We start from the raw sequence: 21525 nt of genomic DNA on the forward strand, positions 1-21525 counted from the left end.
TTGTGTTTGTTAGTTACAATTATGTTGACAGGAGAGCTGAGCAGGTGGTGACATGAAAGAGAATATACTGAATAATGACATCACAAAAGTATAATCCTAATGTTGATTTAAAATGATATATTACTCTAAATATGGCTAAAAAAGGGGGGAAAAAACCCTCCAATTTTTTTCGGCGGCGCCCTTACGGGCGCCACCGAATCCGCCTCCCCTTGCTGGACCTCCCCTATTTCAGAACCCTGGTTACGGCCCTGCTTGTACTTAAGTAAATAAAGTGTGTAGCCTACTTTTCCCATCTCTGCTGATTAGTCGGTCAATTCCTGAATAGAGTGGTTAATGATTAGTAAATGTGAGTTTGTGAATATAGTAGAGTAGTTAATCATTAGTTCATGATTATTTTGTATGTTATGTTTGTTTTTATTACCTTTTTCTTCTTTGTTAGATTTTAAAGTATCTTTTAGTTCTGACAGAGCTCTTGATACAAGGAATGTCAGTTTGTAAGAGCTACAAATGAGTTTTAGATGTACTTGAATGCCATAAACGGTTTGCTTACATGTGTATTCTTTGTAAACATTCGAGCAAAACAGGCTTGTGTTTTGAGTTATGGTGCAGCAGTAATAGTAATTAAGAGTGCAATGGCCATCTAGAAGTCCTACTACATCATGTATGATGTAAAAAGAGTTTGTTTATGTTTGAAGGGCCTAAAAAAGGTACACAGTATAGCTTTAAGCTGTACCAGTAGGCATACTACATAAAAATCCCAACCAATACCATCACAGTTTTTTGAATATACATTTTTTAGTTTTGTTTAAAACTTCACAACTTTTAACGTAACTGAGTGGCAACATAACATAACATAGCATACGGCTCAGTGCATTTTTCAGGGATGCAAACTCATGGGGAGTGAAAAAGGTGACAGATACCAGGGCAGACAGCAACATTTCAAAACCTTTCTATGACTTCTCAAGAATCCATAATAGAATTTCCATGTAATGTGAGACGGTGACTCTGAAATGATTACAAATAGGACACAATATAGGAATAGGAAAAATATTTATAAAAAAAATAGAGGAAGCAGTAAAATCCAATATGAAGAGGTGTGATCTGAAGTCTTTTTTTTTTGCATCAAAAAATAAATTCACCTTTATGTTACATCACGTGGAAGGTCATCCACGGAAGATTACTGTAACAATTTCATTACATGACAAAAAGTCAATGACTTTTCCAAAACTTTCAAGGATTTGACCAATTTCATGACTTTTCCAGGCATGGAAAACAATAATTCCAGGTTTTCCATGACCGTGGGAACCCTGATAAAACCACTGAGAAATCCTTCACTTATGCATCCTATTTTGGGATGAAAAAGGTAACCGTCCCCCGAAAGGTCCTCACACTGTAGACAGACCACCTTGCACTCGGGGAGGGGGGGCTTTGGTCCACAGCTGATGATGGAGGTGTTCCTAGCATCCAGTTCTTCTGAGTCTCTTCCTATGTTTGATAAAGTCCCGCCCCATGTTATGTTCCACCACAACATCCTGTTTGAACAGGAAATGCCTTGAATTATGGAAGCAAGGCAAGGCAGCATCATTTCCTGGTGACTCGTGAATAGATTTCCGTCAGAGGCCCGGGGCAACTGCTCCAACAACGCCGTTACACATCTGTCGACTTGCTGCTACGTTTCATGTCACTGAGGAACGAACACACACAACACACACACACACACACACACACACACACACACACACACACACACACACACACACACACACACACACACACACACACAGGGAGAGAGAAAACATAAACACTTTACAAAGGGTCACTAAATTAAGGGTTATAGTTAACCGTTAACAAATTAACATTTAAGTGCTGACACAGTATCATTGTGTACTTGCAACGCTTTAGCTGAGGCTAATCCAGTGGAACAGCAGACATTAAAGAGTGACTAACCGTAGCTTTAGTTTAGGCTAATCCAGTGGAATAGCAGGATGGTAAAGGGTGACTAACCGTAGCTTTAGTTTAAACTAATCCACTGGAATAGCAGGATGGTAAAGGGTGACTAACCGTAGCTCCTCCTTTAGCCGGGCCAGCTTGTCATGCAGCCGATGGTTCTTAACCACCATGGGACTGTTGGGAACAAACCAAGCAGCTACAAACTTACAGACCACCACCACGTGCTGCAGAGAGAGAGACACAGAGAGACAAACAGAGAGAGACAGACAGACAGACAGAGAGACAGATCGGTTTAACCCAGGCGTTTTCAAAGTGTGGGAGACTGAGCCTCCCCCGGAGAGAACATATAAACAGCTGCGCCTTTGAAAACCGCTGGTTTAACAATGTAGAGACGTACCTCAAACAGGATGACAAAGGCAAAGCGCACAGCCAAAACCATCCAGAACTGAGAAGTCAGAGTGTAGTCCTCATCACTCCTGTAAGCATTATAGCTACACACACACACACACACACACACACACACACACACACACACACACACACACGATAACTAAGATTTTTGAAGCGTTTTCTTTTAAAAAAAAATCAAACTTACACTTCAGAAGTGATCAAAGTGGTCCTCATTTGTGAAGACTATCTTGCAATTGCAACGTTTGCAATTTCATAAAGGTTTGTTAACCACAGACCATTTCAGATAATTCACCAAAATGCACATACAAAATTCCGCTGACTTTGAGACGAGGGAACCAGGAAGTGCTAACATCCGGGTCTTTGGACTCATTCCTGCGGTGCTCTATTATGGTGACAGCTAAGAAATGAAGCTGGCCCCACCTGCACTGTGTAAGAAATGAAGCTGGTCCCACCTGCACTGTGTAAGAAATGAAGCTGGTCCCACCTGCACTGTGTAAGAAATGAAGCTGGTCCCACCTGCACTGTGTAAGAAATGAAGCTGGTCCCACCTGCACTGTATAAGAAATGAAGCTGGTCCCACCTGCACTGTATAAGAACTTAAGCTGGTCCCACCTGCACTGTGTAAGAAATGAAGCTGGTCCCACCTGCACTGTGTAAGAAATGAAGCTGGTCCCACCTGCACTGTGTAAGAAATGAAGCTGGCCCCACCTGCACTGTGTGAGAAATGAAGCTGGCCCCACCTGCACTGTGTAAGAAATGAAGCTGGCCCCACCTGCACTGTGTAAGAAATGAAGCTGGCCCCACCTGCACTGTGTGAGAAATGAAGCTGGCCCCACCTGCACTGTGTAAGAAATGAAGCTGGTCCCACCTGCACAGTGTAAGAAATGAAGCTGGTCCCACCTGCACAGTGTAAGAAATTAAGCTGGCCCCACCTGCACTGTATAAGAAATGAAGCTGGTCCCACCTGCACTGTGTGAGAAATGAAGCTGGTCCCACCTGCACTGTGTGATAAATGAAGCTGGTCCCACCTGCACTGTGTGATAAATGAAGCTGGTCCCACCTGCACTGTGTGATCAATGAAGCTGGTCCCACCTGCACTGTGTAAGAAATGAAGCTGGTCCCACCTGCACTGTGTGATAAATGAAGCTGGTCCCACCTGCACTGTGTGATAAATGAAGCTGGTCCCACCTGCACAGTGTAAGAAATTAAGCTGGCCCCACCTGCACTGTATAAGAAATGAAGCTGGTCCCACCTGCACTGTGTGAGAAATGAAGCTGGTCCCACCTGCACTGTGTAAGAAATGAAGCTGGCCCCACCTGCTCTGTGTAAGGAATGAGGCTGGCCCCACCCGCACTGTATAAGAAATGAAGCTGGCCCCACCTGCACTGTATAAGAAATGAAGCTGGCCCCACCTGCACTGTGTAAGGAATGAAGCTGGCCCCACCTGCATTGTGTAAGAAATGAAGCTGGCCCCACCTGCACTGTGTAAGAAATGAAGCTGGCCCCACCTGCACTGTGTAAGAAATGAAGCTGGCCCCACCTGCACTGTGTGAGAAATGAAGCTGGCCCCACCTGCACTGTGTAAGAAATGAAGCTGGCCCCACCTGCACTGTGTAAGAAATGAAGCTGGCCCCACCTGCACTGTGTAAGAAATGAAGCTGGCCCCACCTGCACTGTGTGAGAAATGAAGCTGGCCCCACCTGCACTGTGTGACGTTGGTGCCGCGCTCTGTGATCAGCTGGCTGGGGAGGAAGTCCTGCTGAACAGCTGGGTGTGTCATGGTGGCAGTGGACAGAGTGTCATTGATGTAGCCCTGCATGCAACTGGAACCAAAGGAAAAAGCCCAATTACAGGCGGACAGAAGAGTCACACTGCGGAGCTGTTCCTATGGAAGCCCATTCACTCAAATAAAAAATAAAAACGTTTCTTTCCTGAAGCACTGTGTGTGTGTGTGTGTGTGTGTGTGTGTGTGTGTGTGTGTGTGTGTGTGTGTCTGTGTGGTTCTACTGGCACATGGTCCATAGTGGTAGTTACTAACTGTGTGTGTGTGGTTCCATTGGCACATGGTCCATAGTAGTAGCGGTAGACGAGCCGAGGAATGAAGTCTGATGAGACTCCGATGACCAGGCCGTTGGCGATCACAGCCATCACACCGATGGCCTCCAACACCTTGGTCCATATACCTGGAGGTTCAACACACGTATGGGTCTCTACAATACTTTTATTGTAGATGTCAACCCCGCCCCCAATCTCCCCATATTTCCTGTCTATCTCTACTTTGAACTGTGAAATAAAGACAAAAAGACATGTAAATAAAAATAAAAAATAAAAGGGGGATACCACTTTGAAGAAAGGATCACAACATTGGATTTAAGGTATTAGCAGTCTTTTACACCTTCATAATTTCGTATCATGATATATACTTTGACCATGTAAATTATTATTGAATGTCATGCTGTACTGCCCAGGCCTACACACAGGTCTACTGTACATCAAACCACCATCCTACTTGTCAAGGACTTCGGACTTCGGACTTATACATAAACATAAACATATATACATAAACACGCCCACAACCACAACTCACCAATGTCATTGGTTTTCCTGGGGACTAGCCGTCGCTCCAAGCTGACCATTTTGATAGCATCCAGGCGGATCTCAAAGATGTTGTTGATGAGAGCCAACAGGGGAGCCAGGGGGAACGCCGCCACAAAGATGGTGGTGAAACTAAACTGGACCACTGGAAGATGGTGGTAGGAGTCAGCAATATAGAGAGCAATGGGAAACGCTGTATGAGCAGGTTTCATCTTCAAGGATAAGTTCACCCAAGCAACAGCCAAAATGACATACGTGAGGCTTCAAAACAGAAGTCCACAAACCAGTGGGTTGCCCCCTGCAGGCCATTTATAACAGGTGAAGAAGACATTGTAGTTGTACTGCAGTGCTTGTAAGTGACGACATTTCTAGATGACTTTGTGATATGTTAACATAGCACTTATTGTTGTTTTGTAAATGATCAGTTCATCATTAACTAACGGCTTATAATTGAATTATGAATAAACGTGATTATAAAGTGTTACCGATGTATTATTTATAGACGTTATGCTGGATGTAAAATAATTTGAATGGAAGATGAAAACTGGAAATAAGATGGAAGATACAGTAGGTGGAGAAAACAACAGATGTTATTCTATGACCTACCCATCTCCAGGAACTCATTGAAGAGGCTGAACGCATTGATACCGGCCAGCTGGTAATTGCGCAGCCAGTCACGAAGTTTGCAGATGTCACATGGCTCCACACCTCCATTTTCAGCACGGCAGGCCTTCCTGTAGCAGTGACCACACTTCCTCTGCAGCTTCTTTGCCGTTTTCCTCCGGAAGCAGCGCTTCAGCCAGCTGAAAAACACAATTAGGGGCTTAACACGAAAGGCCAAGTCGTACTTCTGTGTCAAAGCGCTTCCATTCAAGGCGTTCCCGAGATATCGCATTAGCTAAGAAGAAAAAGCTAGCATACTCATGGCACATTGAGTATCTAACGGTAGCATACTCACGGCACAGTGAAAAGCTAGCATACAGACAGCACATTGAGAAGCTAGCATACTGACAGCACAGTGACAAGCTAACGTTAGCGTACTCACGGCACAGTGAATAGCTAGCATACTGACAGCACATTGAGAAGCTAGCATACTGACAGCACAGTGACAAGCTAACATTAGCATACTCACGGCACAGTGAAAAGCTATCATACTGACAGCACATTGAGAAGCTAGCATACTGACAGCACAGTGACAAGCTAACGGTAGCATACTCACGGCACAGTGAAAAGCTAGCATACTGACAGCACATTGAGAAGCTAGCACACTGACAGCAGCACAGTGACAAGCTAACGTTAGCGTACTCACGACACAGTGAAAAGCTAGCATACTGACAGCACATTGAGAAGCTATACTGACAGCACATTGAGAAGCTAGCATACTGACAGCACAGTGACAAGCTAACGTTAGCGTACTCACGGCACAGTGATAAGCTAGCATACTGACAGCACATTGAGAAGCTAGCTAGCATACTCACAGCACACTGACAAGCTAACGTTAGCATGCTCACGACACAGTGAAAAGCTATAGCATACTCACGGCACAGTGAACTCAAAGATGTTGTTGAGTGTCTGCTTCAGTATCATGATGACGGCCATCTGGATGAAAAGGTCTGTCAAACAGCCACTGGGATGACACTAGAGGACAGAGGCCAGCACAGGAGAGCAGACTGTCAGCTTTTATCAGGGTAGATTTGTCATAAAGTGGTGCACAGATAACAAGCAACAGAAAAACATGAATAACAAAGACAGTAAAGTAGATGAGAGTAGTACAACAAATTCCAATAAACAGGACAAGAATTGTGTAAAAAACTGGAATTCTCCTTGAATCATCTTTAATTTTGAAATCCTTTCTATTACTCAGAACTAGCAGATCTAATTACTTACCTCCTCCAACCTCCACCTCCCAGCTACGCGCACATAGTTTCCTGGATGGCCGTTGATCCTGTAAGAAGAGAATAGGTCACAGTGATACTCAACCCGAGGCTCTAGAGCCACATGCGGCTCCTTTATGGGTAGTTGTGGCTCTTTTAAGTCCTACACACACACCTACACACACCCACACACACACACCCACACCCCCCCACCCCCCCACCCACACACACACACACACACACACACACACACACACACACACACACACACACAGTACCTGCCCAGGAAGAAGGCCACATAGAAGAGTGAGGAGAAAAGAGTGAAGAACTGGAAGGTGAACATCTTGACTGTGAAGTTTCTCTCCGTGGCAGCAAACGAGCGAGTCTTCTCTACATATACACACGCATGCACGCGCACGCACACACACACACACACACACACACACACACACGCACACACGCACACACACACGCAAAGGGAGAAATACGCTATGAGATTAGCAGCAAAGCATACAGAATTGTCATATATAATATTGATACTGTATAACATATCTTACAAAATTATACCAAGCACAATCACATATATCTATTACATTATAGAGAGCCAAAGTGAACGTCACTCCCTGCCTTTCTCTGTGCACCAGCATCTGAAGAAAAAAGAAGAAGACGCTGGTACGCTGAGAGAGGCAGGAAGTGACGTTCACTTTATGCACTCTATTTACATTATATTATGTGCATGTACTGTATGTTAAATACATTCCAAAATATCTTGAAATATTTAACTGTAATTCAATATGATCACATATACACATGAATTAAAAATATGTATGTTAATATTACAATTATGAAAATGTACACAATATTTTTGTAAATATTTATACTTCCTTCTATAGAAAAATAGAACAAATGACTGAAAAACAATTGCCCTTTTACTGGTGAAACATATTGCTCTGAGGCTCACCTATCTCACATAGCTTGAAGGCGACCCATCTGTTTACCTAAAGGGGGTGCAGAGAGAAAATGATAAAAGTGTTAGATATTAGTTTGATTGTGAATTTGCGTCCAACGCTCTTTGTGATGCTGCTTAAGGGAATTACGTTTAGAGTAGACCAGGGGTCAGCAACCTGTGGCACGGGTGCCACCTCTGGCACGCGAAGGGTTAACCACTGGCACAGCAACGCACAGTAGCAATAAGTGTGCAATTGAGATTTCTTTGTAGAAATGTTGAAGTGCCCTGTCAAATGTTTAGGATATTTACGGTAGTGACCCACTCTCTGCATCTGATTGGTTGCCTTCCATGGCAGTAGACGCCCCTCTCTTACTAGATCTGCTGCTGCCATGGAAGGCAACCAATCGGAGGCCCGAATCCAAGTTTACCCAGCCCTAAACGGTCTAAGTTATTGTAGGAGGATGGTTACCCTGGTTAGCAGGGTGTGGTAGGAGGATGGTTACCCTGGTTAGCAGCAGGGTCAGGGTATGGTAGGAGAATGGTTACCCGGGTCATGATCTGCATGGTGAGGTAGTGCAGGACGGCTCCTAGCATCATAGCCACACTGTTGGCGTGGTCCCTGACGAACTCCCAGCTGCCTTCTGCCAGCAGGGGGCCTGCCACCACCCGAAACACCACCAGGGCCTGGGCCAGCCCGAGGATCAGCACCAACTGCAACACACACACAATGCAGCACGATGTTTGTTATGTTGGATGGCCCGGGGTCCCCCCCCTCCCCACTCTTAAGATAGTGTGCACAAAAGTGTGTGTGTGTGTGTGTGTGTGTGTGTGTGTGCGTGTGCATCTGAGTGTGATCTCACCATGAGTGTGACAAGGACGAGCACTGCGGTGCTGCGGAGGTAAGAGTGTCTGAAGTGTTTGGGCTGACAGTCTGGATCGTTGACGATCTCCATAATCAGCTCCTCCTGCCAACACACACACACACACACACACACACACACACACACACACACACACACACATACAAGTCATCTTGTGGCCATTTGCCAAATGATTCAGCTTAAAGAGTTTTGGCTGAAGTGCTTGTACAGTACCTCCTCCTCACACCAGTCATAGACCTTCCACTTGGAGACGTGTCTGGCTCTGTGTCTCTTCCACAGCTCCAGGAACAGGGTGGCTGAGGATGACACACAGTGATGGTGACACATCAAACACACGGCTTACATGACATTACATTACAGATGCTACTCGTTTAGTTTTGCAGCACTGCTGCCTCACCACAGACAGAGATAGAGAGACAGAGACAGAGAGAGGCACACACACACAACCACAGAGAGAGGGAAAGAGAGACAGAGAGAGAGGCACACACACACACAACCACAGAGAGAGGGAGAGAGAGACACGGAGAGAGAGACACACACACACACACACACACACACAGAAACACAGAGAGAGGGAGAGAGACACACACACACACACACAAACAGAGAGAGGGAGAGAGAGACACACACAGAGAGAGAGAGAGAGAGAGAGAGAGAGAGAGAGACACACACACACACACACACACACACACACACACACACACACACACACACACACACACACACACACACACTCACAGACTCACCCCAGATGGCCATGAACATAGCAAAAGCCACCGTGCCTTCATTGTCAAATAGATGGCTGACCTGCAGATGGAAATACATCATGTCATTATTATTATTATTAATAATAATACTTTATTAAATTATTATTATTATTAGTAGTAGTAAGTAGTAGATAGGACCATCATGTTATGTTAATATGAAACATTCAGATCATGTCAAACAAATCTAGATAGCAGGAGTAGGGCTGCATATGATGATGTCAAAATGGTTGAGTATTGAGATCACGATTATTTAACACGATTACTCTTTGACTTTGGAACATCATGCATTTATTGAACTGAAAACAAACAAACAGTGGATTTCTTTGAACGGTCATCTTCTACCAAGGAAGGTTTCAAAATGAACGGACGATCTCGCTGACTCTCTGTTCTCGACTCGAGCTAAAACTACACACGGTGAGCCATATCTTACGCCCAAGTGCAAGTGCAAGTGCAAGGGCAAATCAAAACCTCAATTCCTTTCTTTTACTTACCACTGGGTCACTGAAACACGCCCTTTGGTGTACTGACAAAGTGGTCATTAAATGAAAAAAGGGAGATTTTGAGTGCTAGAAACTAGCAAAGATTTGCCCTTGCACTTAGGCATAAGATATGGCCCAGTGTGTTTTGGGCTTTGGAGGAGGGGCACTGTGAGGGAAGGGGTGCGCTGGATTTACAACACAAGACAAAACCAGAGCAACATTGCTAATTGCAATGTGGCACATTTTATCTTGATTTTCGTGATTGTGGGAACGCAAAATCGTGATTAATTGTGCAGCTCTAAGCAGGAGAGTAGAGGAGACAGATGATAACGCACAGTAGAAGACAAGTTGAGTTACTTCACCTTAGCATAGGTGCAGCTGTCTGAGAGCTGCCAGACTGAACATCTCTTGTCACACCTGGGACACATGATGGTGCCCGACTCGCATACTTCCTTACTGAAGAGAGAGACAGAGAGAGAGAGAGAGACGTTAGCCACTTTCAATATTGCCGCAATATTGCTAAATGCTCAAAAATAAGTTCTGCATCCATTTTCTCCGTAGACATTTCGATCTCTAGGTAACTAGATTTGGAGGCGGCTGTAGCTCAGGAGGTAGAGCGGGTCGTCCACTAATCGCTTTGGATAAAAGAGGTCAGTGGTTCGATTCCCGGCTCCTCCAGTCTGCATGTCGAAGTGTCCTTGGGCAAGACACTGAACCCCAAATTGCTCCCGTTGGTGTGCCAGCACCCTGCGTGGCAGCCTGCCGCCATCGGTGTGTGAATGGGTGAATGTATCTACTGACTGTAAAGCGCTTTGGATAAAAGCGCTATATATAAATGCAGGCCATTTAGATTGGAGCTTTCTAGTCAGTTGACTCACATGAGAGGGTTGGTATTGAAAAAGGCCAGCCCATACAAGAAGACCACCACACCCAGGAAGGCAGCTGGCACCAGCAGCTTGGTGTACCAGCCCAGCCACAGGTAGTACAGAGCCACCTTCTCCCCGAAATAACTCCTATGGGGAAGAAGACACAGACACAAGAACAGAAATAGTTATGTCATTATCACATTAGCACTCGTGAACCTGTTGGAGATACTAAGAGGATCCACTGCACACCATGTAGATACTGTATGGTTGATCTTGCATGCATGTTAAGATACATTTGTCTAAATGCATGCAATGCAATGCACATCTTGTCTTTCCTGCCAGCTTTATTTCATAATCCATTATTTGTCATATCCTTTGTACTATCAGTTATGTCAGAAAGGAAATGTACAGACAGACATTCAGACAAGCAGGCTGACCTGACATCATTGACTGGCTGGCCAGCAAACAGACTGGACCATCGAGCCCACTTCTTCTTCAGCTCCTTCTGCTTCTTCCTCTAGGAAGCACAGGAGACACCAACATGATCATAGGTTGTTTTCAGGTGACGTCACATCAAGATGGCGATCCCATTGACCATTAGCTTGTTTGCATATATATATGCATATATATACACACATATATACCGGTACACATCTATATATATATATATATATACACACACACACATCTATATATATATATATATCTATATATATATATGAAACACTTTATACTGGAGAAATATAGAACTGATGGTTAACTGTCTTTCGATGATGTATAGTTCAAATGCTAAAAATGTATATATGACGTATAGATCAAATGCTTAAAAAAAAAAAAAAAAAAATGCTTGCTGTTTTTGTTAATTTGTTCGTTTGTTTCTTTGTAATTAGACCATATGGAAAGTTTGTAATTTATAAGATGAACTGGGTTAGGGCATTTACAAGCTTATAGCTTCAGCCCTAACCTTTTCGGGCCAGCATCGTATGTTTGTTTTGTTTCGCATGTTTTTTTTTTTGTGATGTGGCGTGAAATAAACTTTATTCATTCATTCATTCATTCATTCATTCATATATATATATATATATATATATATATATATATACACACACACATATATACATATATGTATACACATACTGTATATACTGTATATACACATATACAGTACATATATCTTACTAGACAGGTCATCAGATGTCTCCTCACCTCATGGAGGCAGAACATGGTCTCAAACACATCCTTCTTCAGCAGCTCCTCCAGGTCCTCTGAGAAGAAGAAGAAACAACATTAATAGGGCTCATCTCAGACGGAGACGAGTCTGAATACAGGCAGGAGGTCGACCATCTGGTGACTTGGTGCAGTCAAAACAACCTGGAGCTAAATGCTCAAAAGACAGTGGAGATGATTGAGGATTACAGAAGGAACACAGTCCCATCCCTCCCCCATCACCCTGGGTGACACATCATTTGAAAAATGACCGTGGCCTCGTTGGGGACCAAAACACAGTGCCTGTCAAAATATTTGTGTAGGAGAGCGTTCTATCAAGGTGTTGCACTTCTCAAACCTACTGGTTGTGGTTGCTAATCGCTGGTGGACAGAGGTCATAGATGACTTACACTGTAAGTCTTACAGTAACTCCCCTTTAAAAAGTAGCAGACAGATCACACCCACCTCCAGTGTTGATGAAGGTCTGCTGAAGGATGAAATTGACAATTCGGATCCTGTGGAGACAAGGAGAGGCTGAAGCATGGAGACAGTGTGCAGCAGTGCTTTGACCCATGATGACCCATCCTAGGAAAAAATCTCACTTGCTGTGGCAGTACCAGTACCAGTACCAGTACCAGTACCAGTACCAGTACCAGTACCAGTCACATAGACAGGGCAGAATTAACTCTAGCCATTCCCTCAGCCTGTGTGTGTGTAGAGTGTGTACTGTGTGTGTGTGTGTGTGTGCGTGTGTGCGTGTGTGCGTGTGTGTGTGTGTGTGTGTGTGTGTGTGTGTGTAGAGTGTGTACTGTGTGGGACACTGTGTGTGCGTGTGTGTGTGTGTGTGTGTGTGTGTGTGTGTGTGTGTATAGTGTGTACCTTGTGGCGTGTGAGATGTCTCCGCTCCAGTTGCAGGAGTCAGAGACCTTCAGAAGGTACTTGTACTGCTCAAAGATCTCAGTGGGGGCGCGCAGGCCAAAGAAGACCTTCTCATCATGGAAGATTCTCTAACACACAACACCACCACATGCAACAGCTTCAATATTACTCACAAACAACCTCGATTATTTGTTCAAGCAATAATCTGTGCAATATCAAATCATACAATATGCGTAAAAAAAATAAAGAAATTTGATAGTAGAATGATCCAATAAGACTCACGGTGACCTGGATCTTCTTCTTTTCTAGTTGCTGGATGAAGGCTTCTCGTCTCTGAGTCTTCTGAGTGTCCTCTGGCTCCACCTTGTGGGCCACCAGCACATAGTCGTATGACCTCTGGGTGGGCTGCCACACAACAAAACAATAGAGGATGTTTTTCCCCACAGGGCCTTTGGTTGTATGGACACAGTTCAGCAGGACATGCTGCCATATTATTTCATTAACAGTCTATTGACAGGCCTGTGATCTCTTGTTTGGCCACGGTAAACACGGATATGGTAGTTAATGTTCACAGCACAAGAATTTCACACGTGATACTTGTACTACGGAGTGACAATAAAAATCTTGAATCTTGAATCTAATGGCCTTTAGTTGTCAGATCTTTAGCTTTTCTCCCGTTAGATTTGTGGTGGTCTGTATTCCAGGAGCTGAGAAGAACCCAGGATGAAACCCTCAGTAAAAAGATGTGACCTCGTTGCTTTCAAAAGGTGGCTGTATGGGCAGAGAAATATACTGTACACAGCTAGAGTTGGCTGTCTATGTGTCCTCCACACTGCACACAAAGTACACTTCAGTGAGCCTCAGTCAGCTTGCAGAGACAGGAGCGTGACCCCCATTGATCTTGTATTGGTTTGTGGCTAACTATCTCGAGCATCATTGGTAAGTAGCAATTAGGGCTAGCCTAGGGTTCCAAAAATCGGAACTATCCCTTTAAGATGAGTCAGGGTATGTAACTGAAATTCGATCCTAGTGCTATTGGATCTTAGCGCTGCCTTTGACACTGTTGTTGACCACTCAATATTATTAGACAGGCTAGAAAACTGGGTTGGGCTATCGGGTACGGTCCTCCAGTGGTTCAGATCCTATCTCCAAGATAGGAAGTACTTCGTTTCCATTGGCAATTACACATCTGACCTAACTAGGATGACTTGTGGGGTGCCTCAACGATCCATTATGGGGCCCGTTCTATTCAACCTTTATATGCTCCCTCTAGGCCTAATTAGGCTTAAAAGGCTTAAAATCGCTGCACGCCTTGAGTCTCTATCCCTGAAGTTAAAAATCTTGGCGTTATTATTGATTCCGATCTCAATTTCAACTCCCACATTAAGTCAATCAGAAAATCAGCTTTCTATCATCTTAAAAATATAGCAAGAATTAGGGGCTACATGTCCAGACAGGATCTAGAAAAACTAATTCATGCCTTCATCTACAGTAGGTTAGACTACTGTAATAGCCTTTTCTCTGGTCTCTCCAAAAAAGAAGTTAGACAACTCCAGCTCATTCAGAATGCTGCTGCTAGAGTTCTAACAAAGACTAAGAAAGCGGATCATATTACTCCAGTTCTTAAGTCCTTACACTGGTTGCCAGTGTGTCATAGAATAGATTTTAAAATACTGTTACTAGTCTACAAATCACTTAACGGCCTAGGCCCAAAATACATTGCTGAATTGCTCCCATGCTATGAACCGTCTAGACCTCTCAGGTCAGCAGGGTCCGGCTTACTAACTGTCCCTAGGATCAAATCAAATCATGGGAAAGCCGCATTCACCCACTATGCTTCTGCTAGCTGGAACAATCTGCCTGAAGACCTCAGATTTGCCCCAACTTTACTTACTTTTAAAAATAGACTAAAGACTTTTATGTTTACCGTCGCTTAACTGCTGACAGATACAACATTTGTTTTATTCCTCTGTAATTGTTTTACTATTTTTGCAACTACTCTGTTGTGATGCTTTTAAATGTCTATTTTATCCTCTTCTTCTATTCTCTTATTTTCTTGTGTCGACCATCTTATGTGAAGCACTTTGAATTGCCTCTATCTGATTTTATGCAAACCCAATGCTGTGGCATGTACGGGCAACAGAAGATGCAAGGTCCCAGTAGAGGGTATGCTTGGTGTCCAAACTACAGTATAAAGACAAAGCTGTTATGAAATGTCTATTTTATCCACTTTTTTTATTTTCTTATGTCGTCCATTTTATGTGAAGCACTTTGAACTGCATCTGTGTATGAAATGTGCTATACAAATAAACTTGACTTGACTTGACTTGATGCTTTAGAGACCACACATGGGCAAAATGGGACCCCAGGGCCGGCCCCGGCCCCTGGACCATCTCAATCCGGCCCCCCAACGTCCCCAAAGAAAAACAAAACAACCCCCCCAAAAAACTCCATAAAAGGCAGAATTATGTTAATAAACCTCATCGGCTACAGCCAGTGGATTTGTATCACTATTATATCGGGAGATTAACGAGAACTGACCAATCACAACGGGAGAGAGGGTTAAAAATAGGGAGACTCCCATGAAAATCAGGAGTGTTGGTGGCAGGTATGTGTCCAATGTGCAGCCCTTCACTTACTTGATTTGATTTAGACTCTAAAGTTTAGAGACACATTAGCAACAGAAAGACCTTTCAAGTCAGCACTGTAGCTCTGTATCTCTGCAGCAAACAAACCATAGGCTTATAGGCTTATATTTAAAACAACCAATAGGCTTAGAGGCTTATTTGCAGCGTTCAGATAAAATCAGAATAAAAGCCTGTAGATATTCCCTCTTTGCATGATTTGTTACAGCGCTGACTGAAGATGATGAGCTCATGTATTTTGCCTAGGTAAAGTCTGGCTAAGAGGTAGACGGGTAATGCCTAGTTCACACATTAGGAGGCGCTCCAAGCAGTTTTCTGACAAATCAGAGGCCTGATCAGAGGCAAACCATGCTGGCTCGGCGCTCGCTTCACAGAGGTCACAGAGGTCCCACAGATACAGTATCTAAAGCGGATCTATCTAGCAGATATATTTAGCAGATCTATCTAGCAGATATATTTAGCAGGCCAGATTCTAGGCTTCTAAATATCTGGTCGTGTCGGGAGAGAAGAGCGTAGTGAGGCAGGCAGACACAGCCGGCTGATGTCTGCTGTCTGCAGGGTACCAGCAGGTAAGTGGTCTGATGGAGGAAGCCATTCTACAGGTTTGGTACAAACTGCTGCCCCACAACCCAATTTTTTTTTTTTTTTTTTTTAAAGCATTTAAGTAGCTATTCTAATCTTAAATGTTTACTAAGATCATCGTTCTATTATCTATTGAAACCCGAAAAAACATTTGAGATTGCAGTAAATACTGAATAACTCTGACTTAATAAATCTGACTTTGAACCAATTGCATAGATACATATGAGACATATGTGGTGCGAGGGTGTGTTTAGTGCGAGACTGTGTGTTTGTGGACTGGTCAGGGATGCTCCTGGTGAAATATCTTGTTATGTGTGATCCCCTGTCTCAGCTCAGTCATAATAGTGTGCAAACCCACTCCTGACGAGTGACGCCCGTCAGGGTCGTGTGTCCGAGCACTTTCTCACCAGGACAGGAAGCAGTGGCTCTCTGGTGCTGTAGCCCTCCCTCAGCTCGATGTTCTCCTGTACGACGAGACGGCAGCGTTAACAAAAAAAACACACACTCCAAATTCACCCAAAATATAAGACTGCAACATTTCCACTGCACATTTAAAAGTGAACAATTCAAAGTTAGGATTGTGCTCGTGTTTCCATGGTTACCACATGTAGAGCGCCTGGCGTTTCCTTCAGTGGATCCAACAGACAACACAACAGGGTGTTTATTACCGCACAGCCGTTTTTTTCGGTTCCAACGTTTTGCTACGTGTTGTCGGGGCTGAACACAGCCCCTGTCACGAGGAACGACCCCAATGGAGGTAGGTACGACGCAGGCGAAGTGTGTGTGTGTGTGACAAGAGAGAGAGAGAGAGAGAGAGAGAGAGAGAGAGAGAGAGAGAGAGAGAGAGAGAGAGAGAGAGAGAGAGCATGTTTGTCGGTAAACGCCAAACTGCTGGCGTGTGTGCGACCGTGCGTGAGTGTGCGTATAGCAAATTGGTGATATGTGGGCAGGGAGAGAGGGAGTGGAGAGAGATGTGGCTGGCTTGAGGAGAACACTCGTTTGGCATCTGTTGTTGATATAATGACATTTGAAAGTCTAGGAGGCCCCAAATATAAGAATATAAGAAGAGGGTAATGGAGTTGTTCGGCAGTGGGCTACTCTCCCCAGCTCTCTTTATTAATCTGTACATGGATGATCTATCTGATCACCTAGGCCGGAGGTCTTGTTGTATGATTGGTAACACCCTGGTAAACCATCTTATGAATGCCCCCCCAGCAAACATCGTCTTGACCGCGACATCAGCAGACGATATAATTGTGGTTTGGCATCTACCCAGAAAGTCTGACGTTCTCTCCACGTTCCTCCAAAGTAACGTTTTTAGACTGTCACTTCAAAACAAAAAATATTGATCTCATATTGCTTTGAAAACACCACATGCGAGGCAGCTAGCCTAGCAATGCAAGTTCCATTAGGGACCGTAGCGGGCATATATATATATTTTTCTTTCGATGTAGCAAAAATCGTTGAATCTGGACATACAGTAGGCTATATGCAACGCTGCTGCATGCACACTGTGCATATTTGTATCTGAATATAGCCGTTGTGGGAGCGGCATATTTCAACGTTGTGGGGAAGTAGAGGAATTACGTCGCTACGATTTCCATTCCAGATATATAATTAGACCCTGACTAGATGTAGTGGTTTGACGTACAGCACACGGTCGTTATACGTGAAAATGTTTGCTGGGCCACGACCTGTGATCGATCGATCGATTGATTGATTGCTTACCCTGTCTAACCAACATTTAGCAGCAGGCCCCGACTTGCCCAGCAGTGAAAACAGACCCAGTCGGAATGTCCCTTTCCTTTTCGTGTAGCCTCTCTCAGTCACTGTGTCACACCCCAGCAAACATTTTCACGTATAACGACCGTCTGCTGCACGTCAAACCACTACATCTAGTCAGGGTCTAATTATATATTCTGAATGGAAATCTTAGCGACGTAATTCCTCTACTTCCCCACAACGTGTCCAGATTCAACGATTTTTGAAAGACAAAAGATCACACCTCATGCGGGATTCGATCCTGCGCCGCCCGCTTCGCAGTCATGTGTCTTATCCATTAGGCCACCGAATTAGTTACAAATGCTATGGATTTGGTCATATATAGAGATACTTAACATTGAGCACTTAGCATTTTGACGGTCCCGACTGGAAGTTGCGTTGATAGGCTAGCTGCCTCGCTAATTCTGTTTCATGATTTCAACCAGCGATGAGACAGGTATATTTATATCATTTACGATAATATAACCAACGTGACTTTAGCAGACAGCATAGCACATCCAAAACCCACAACACTGCGTTTAGTTACGGCAAGAGAAATGGGACAATACCAGGATTCAGGAAGTTTGTGATAAATACAAGCCCATAGCAAGAGACACTTGCACTTATATGACATAAACGTGTTTTCATATTAAAAAAAGAAAAGGGCGTTCAATAAAAGTCGTCATTGCAGGTGGAGTGCATGACTATCTGATCACACAACAGGTAAATTGTCAATCAAACGTCATTTTATTCAACAAAAACACAAAAGACACCTACATGTGGTGTTTTCAAAGCAATATGAGGTCAATATTTTTTGTTTTGAAGTGACAGTCTAAACGTTACTTTGGAGGAATGTGGAGAGAACGTCAGACTTAGATGGTAGATGCCAAACCACAATTCTATCGTCTGGTGATGTCGCGGTCAAGACGATGTTTGCTGGGACTGTCTGTTATCACCTTTTGCTCGCCTCAAAACATTTATGATGCCATTAAAACGGGCTGTTATCAAGCAAGCAGTGAGCTGGATCGAGATAGTGAACCTTAGCATGGGTGTTGGCCTGAAAACAGATCACCTTTTTCACCATTGACACTGCCTGGATCAGAGCAAAGCTAGTTGACAGCACAAAGCAGGAGAGGGAATCCGATCGGGATCAGCCGAGCAGCATTTTGGTAAACAAACCGCGTTTCTGGGGGGGAAAAGGCAATGGGACCCTATGGAGCCAGCCTGGAGTGCTCACTCTAGCCCTGTCTGTGCCGTGTACATTTTAAAAACGGCAACATTTCACACAACTTTAACACGACGACATGCATATATTAGTAGTATGCAATAGTCAAAACACTGCTTAATGAACTTGTGTAAGAAATAGCGTGCACAGTGTAAACAGAGTGAATTGTTTTTTTTCACATGTTGACCCAGCTTATAAATCAACTATGACCTAATTATATGGGGCCTACTCACTCCAGATATAAAGGCTGTAATAACGGGACACGTGCATTTCTCTTTCCATGTAAAATACAGTAACATTATTTGAAATACAAAATATTAATAACTGTAGGTTATTACTAGGCTATAGTTTAAATTGGTGGCATTCTGAATACAGTACTCTCTTTGAAAATAGATTCAGACTAATTTATTACTTATTAATTAATTAATAACTAATAATTTATTAATTAATTAATTAATTACTAATTAATTATTTAATTTAATAAGGGATTACTTTGTTAGATTTTAAAAATCTGTTTATGGGAAATGCATGTGCAATAGCCTACATTTTGTGCGCACACAGTGCACATGCCTGCCACACACAAGAGAATGACAATGTCAGAGGAGACACAACACAACAACTTTCAGAGTGACGCAGAAAAATGAAATGCGCTCAAGACGATTTGGAAGTATTCCAAAAGTAATCCAAATTATTTCGAATAAGTTACTTAATTTGAGCGATCTAAAGGAATACGTTACAGACATTATTTTAGGGCAATGTAGTGGAAAAGGTAAAGTTACACGTTTTGAGCGCCATCCCCCGTCTTACCTCGGCAGTCTTGTAAAACATGTTGCTGGTTGGAGTGAAGTTTAGCAGCAGCTACAGACAGGCAGGTAACATCCCCTCACTCTCTCCTCCACTGTGCTCCCATCCTCAACCAACAGCTGCCACTTGCGGGTTTATAAGCTACATTATCATGTCTGCTGTATAGAAGTTTGCCTATCTAACTATGCGCCTATCAAACTTCGCTTCCGCATTTCTGAGCGCTGCGCGTGTGTGTGCATGTTGCAGGTGCTATCTCACCTGCTGCAGCCACTGACGTCACCTCCTCCAAGACAGGGCAATCACATGCTGCATTCAAGTCCAATGGGAAGGATGAGAGTTGTGACTTTCCTGATACTGTTCACTTCAGCTTTCAGCTGCCAGATTCTGCTTTAGTACCAGAATACATGTGTGCAGTGTCAAGCATAATAACCCGAAGCAACCAATGAATAGCCTACAAAAAACTAAGTCATGTACGTCTTAAAAGGAGTTTAAACATGTAAACAGTGGCCATCTGCTAATAATGCTGATCAGTCATATCAGATTATCCACAAATACGACATGCCAGCTCAGCTGGGGAAAGCCGTTCATCTCCACCTCCTAGATCCTAGAAGGGGGGATCGCTAAAATCACATTTATCTTAGGAGTCTAGGACCCCTAGGCTAAATGGGACATAGGGTAAATAATGGGTAAATAGGACCTGGGATAAATTAAATTTATTCGGGTTTTCCCATATGATTTGAATGCAGCATGAGGTCCCTCAAGGCAAACGCCACACCCACCGTCAGTCCGACCTCGACCTACAAAGAGCTGAGAGCAGATACAGTTGGGTCCATACAGCTCCACTGTTCCAGACAGGTTTGACAGTCATTTGCAATTGTGAGATAGTGATCATCTCCTGAAGCTGCCATGCAAAACACTCTGTAATGCAAACAGTTTCTTTCAGTCACAGTCCACCTGCCAGCTTCAAGTCCTAGTCCTACCTGGCAACATGCAAAACAGGTTTTAAAACAAAACCTGAGCATTAACGCACCACTGAACTTCTGGCCTGGGCCCACATCAAAAGGTGCTCATGTCATGTGCAACAAATAGCATATGGGTCTCAGACATAAAAAAATTTTGCTCGAATTTTGAAAATTGCACGAGGATAGTAAGTAGGATAATTTTAGCTTGTTAATCTATTAAGTAAAATCTGCTATTATAGAAATAAGTTTAACATTCACAAGTAGGCTAAATAAATAAAGCACGTTTTCAATTCAAAGTATAATTTGCTTGCTTATCTTGTGTAGGCCTGTAATATATTTTACAATGTTTGACGTGAACATTTTCTATACATTTTAACAAACCCCATTAAAAATATATAATATAAATATAATATATAAAAAATAAAGAGTACATTTTACTCTTCCTACTTGACAGAAATATGTACAACTACAAGCCCATCCCTGTCCAGTATTCAGCAGTTAAAGCCCCAACACATTCTCCTTCCCAACTCATCATAATAATGCAGACTGGTCAGGAACCTTTCTTGTTGTCACGAGTTGGGAGTGAGAATGTGTTGTATGCTGTGAGTGGCTAGGGTTCAGGGTTCTGTCTAGAGCACCCTGATCGGTTGCTTTGGATTTCTTAATGAGGCAGAGGGAGGGGAAGTCAT

The 21525-nt window shown here is 43.5% G+C and overlaps 1 protein-coding gene across 1 annotated transcript; it reads right to left on the minus strand.

The window, feature by feature from the left end:
• Positions 1-843: 843 nt before the first annotated feature.
• LOC310799492 (anoctamin-9-like) lies at positions 844-20094 on the minus strand. Its single transcript, XM_083662081.1, has 24 exons — positions 19878-20094; positions 16492-16548; positions 13140-13262; positions 12858-12985; positions 12444-12493; positions 11979-12037; positions 11210-11289; positions 10785-10919; positions 10269-10362; positions 9407-9467; positions 8874-8956; positions 8640-8744; positions 8326-8490; positions 7792-7828; positions 7109-7220; positions 6844-6901; positions 6497-6594; positions 5563-5759; positions 4949-5101; positions 4400-4544; positions 4062-4184; positions 2348-2441; positions 2062-2174; positions 844-1684 (listed from the first exon to the last, which is right to left on the minus strand). Exons 1-24 carry the CDS (start codon positions 19896-19898, stop codon positions 1648-1650), a joined length of 2328 nt encoding a protein of 775 aa, XP_083518207.1. The 5' UTR covers positions 19899-20094; the 3' UTR covers positions 844-1647.
• Positions 20095-21525: the final 1431 nt, after the last annotated feature.

This window comes from Poromitra crassiceps (genome assembly GCF_964638095.1).
Source record: "Poromitra crassiceps genome assembly, chromosome: 28".
NCBI lineage: Eukaryota > Metazoa > Chordata > Actinopteri > Beryciformes > Melamphaidae > Poromitra > Poromitra crassiceps.

Bases quoted from the DNA above. Each gene is read 5' to 3' on its own strand.
- LOC310799492 (XM_083662081.1), bottom strand. From the start codon at position 19,898: ATGTTTTACAAGACTGCCGAG. The intron at 12,494-12,857 runs GTACACACTATA...TTGTCTCCACAG, and splicing joins GACATCTCACACGCCACAAG to GATCCGAATTGTCAATTTCA. The intron at 5,102-5,562 runs GTAGGTCATAGA...ACCATCTTCCAG, and splicing joins CAATGAGTTCCTGGAGATGG to TGGTCCAGTTTAGTTTCACC.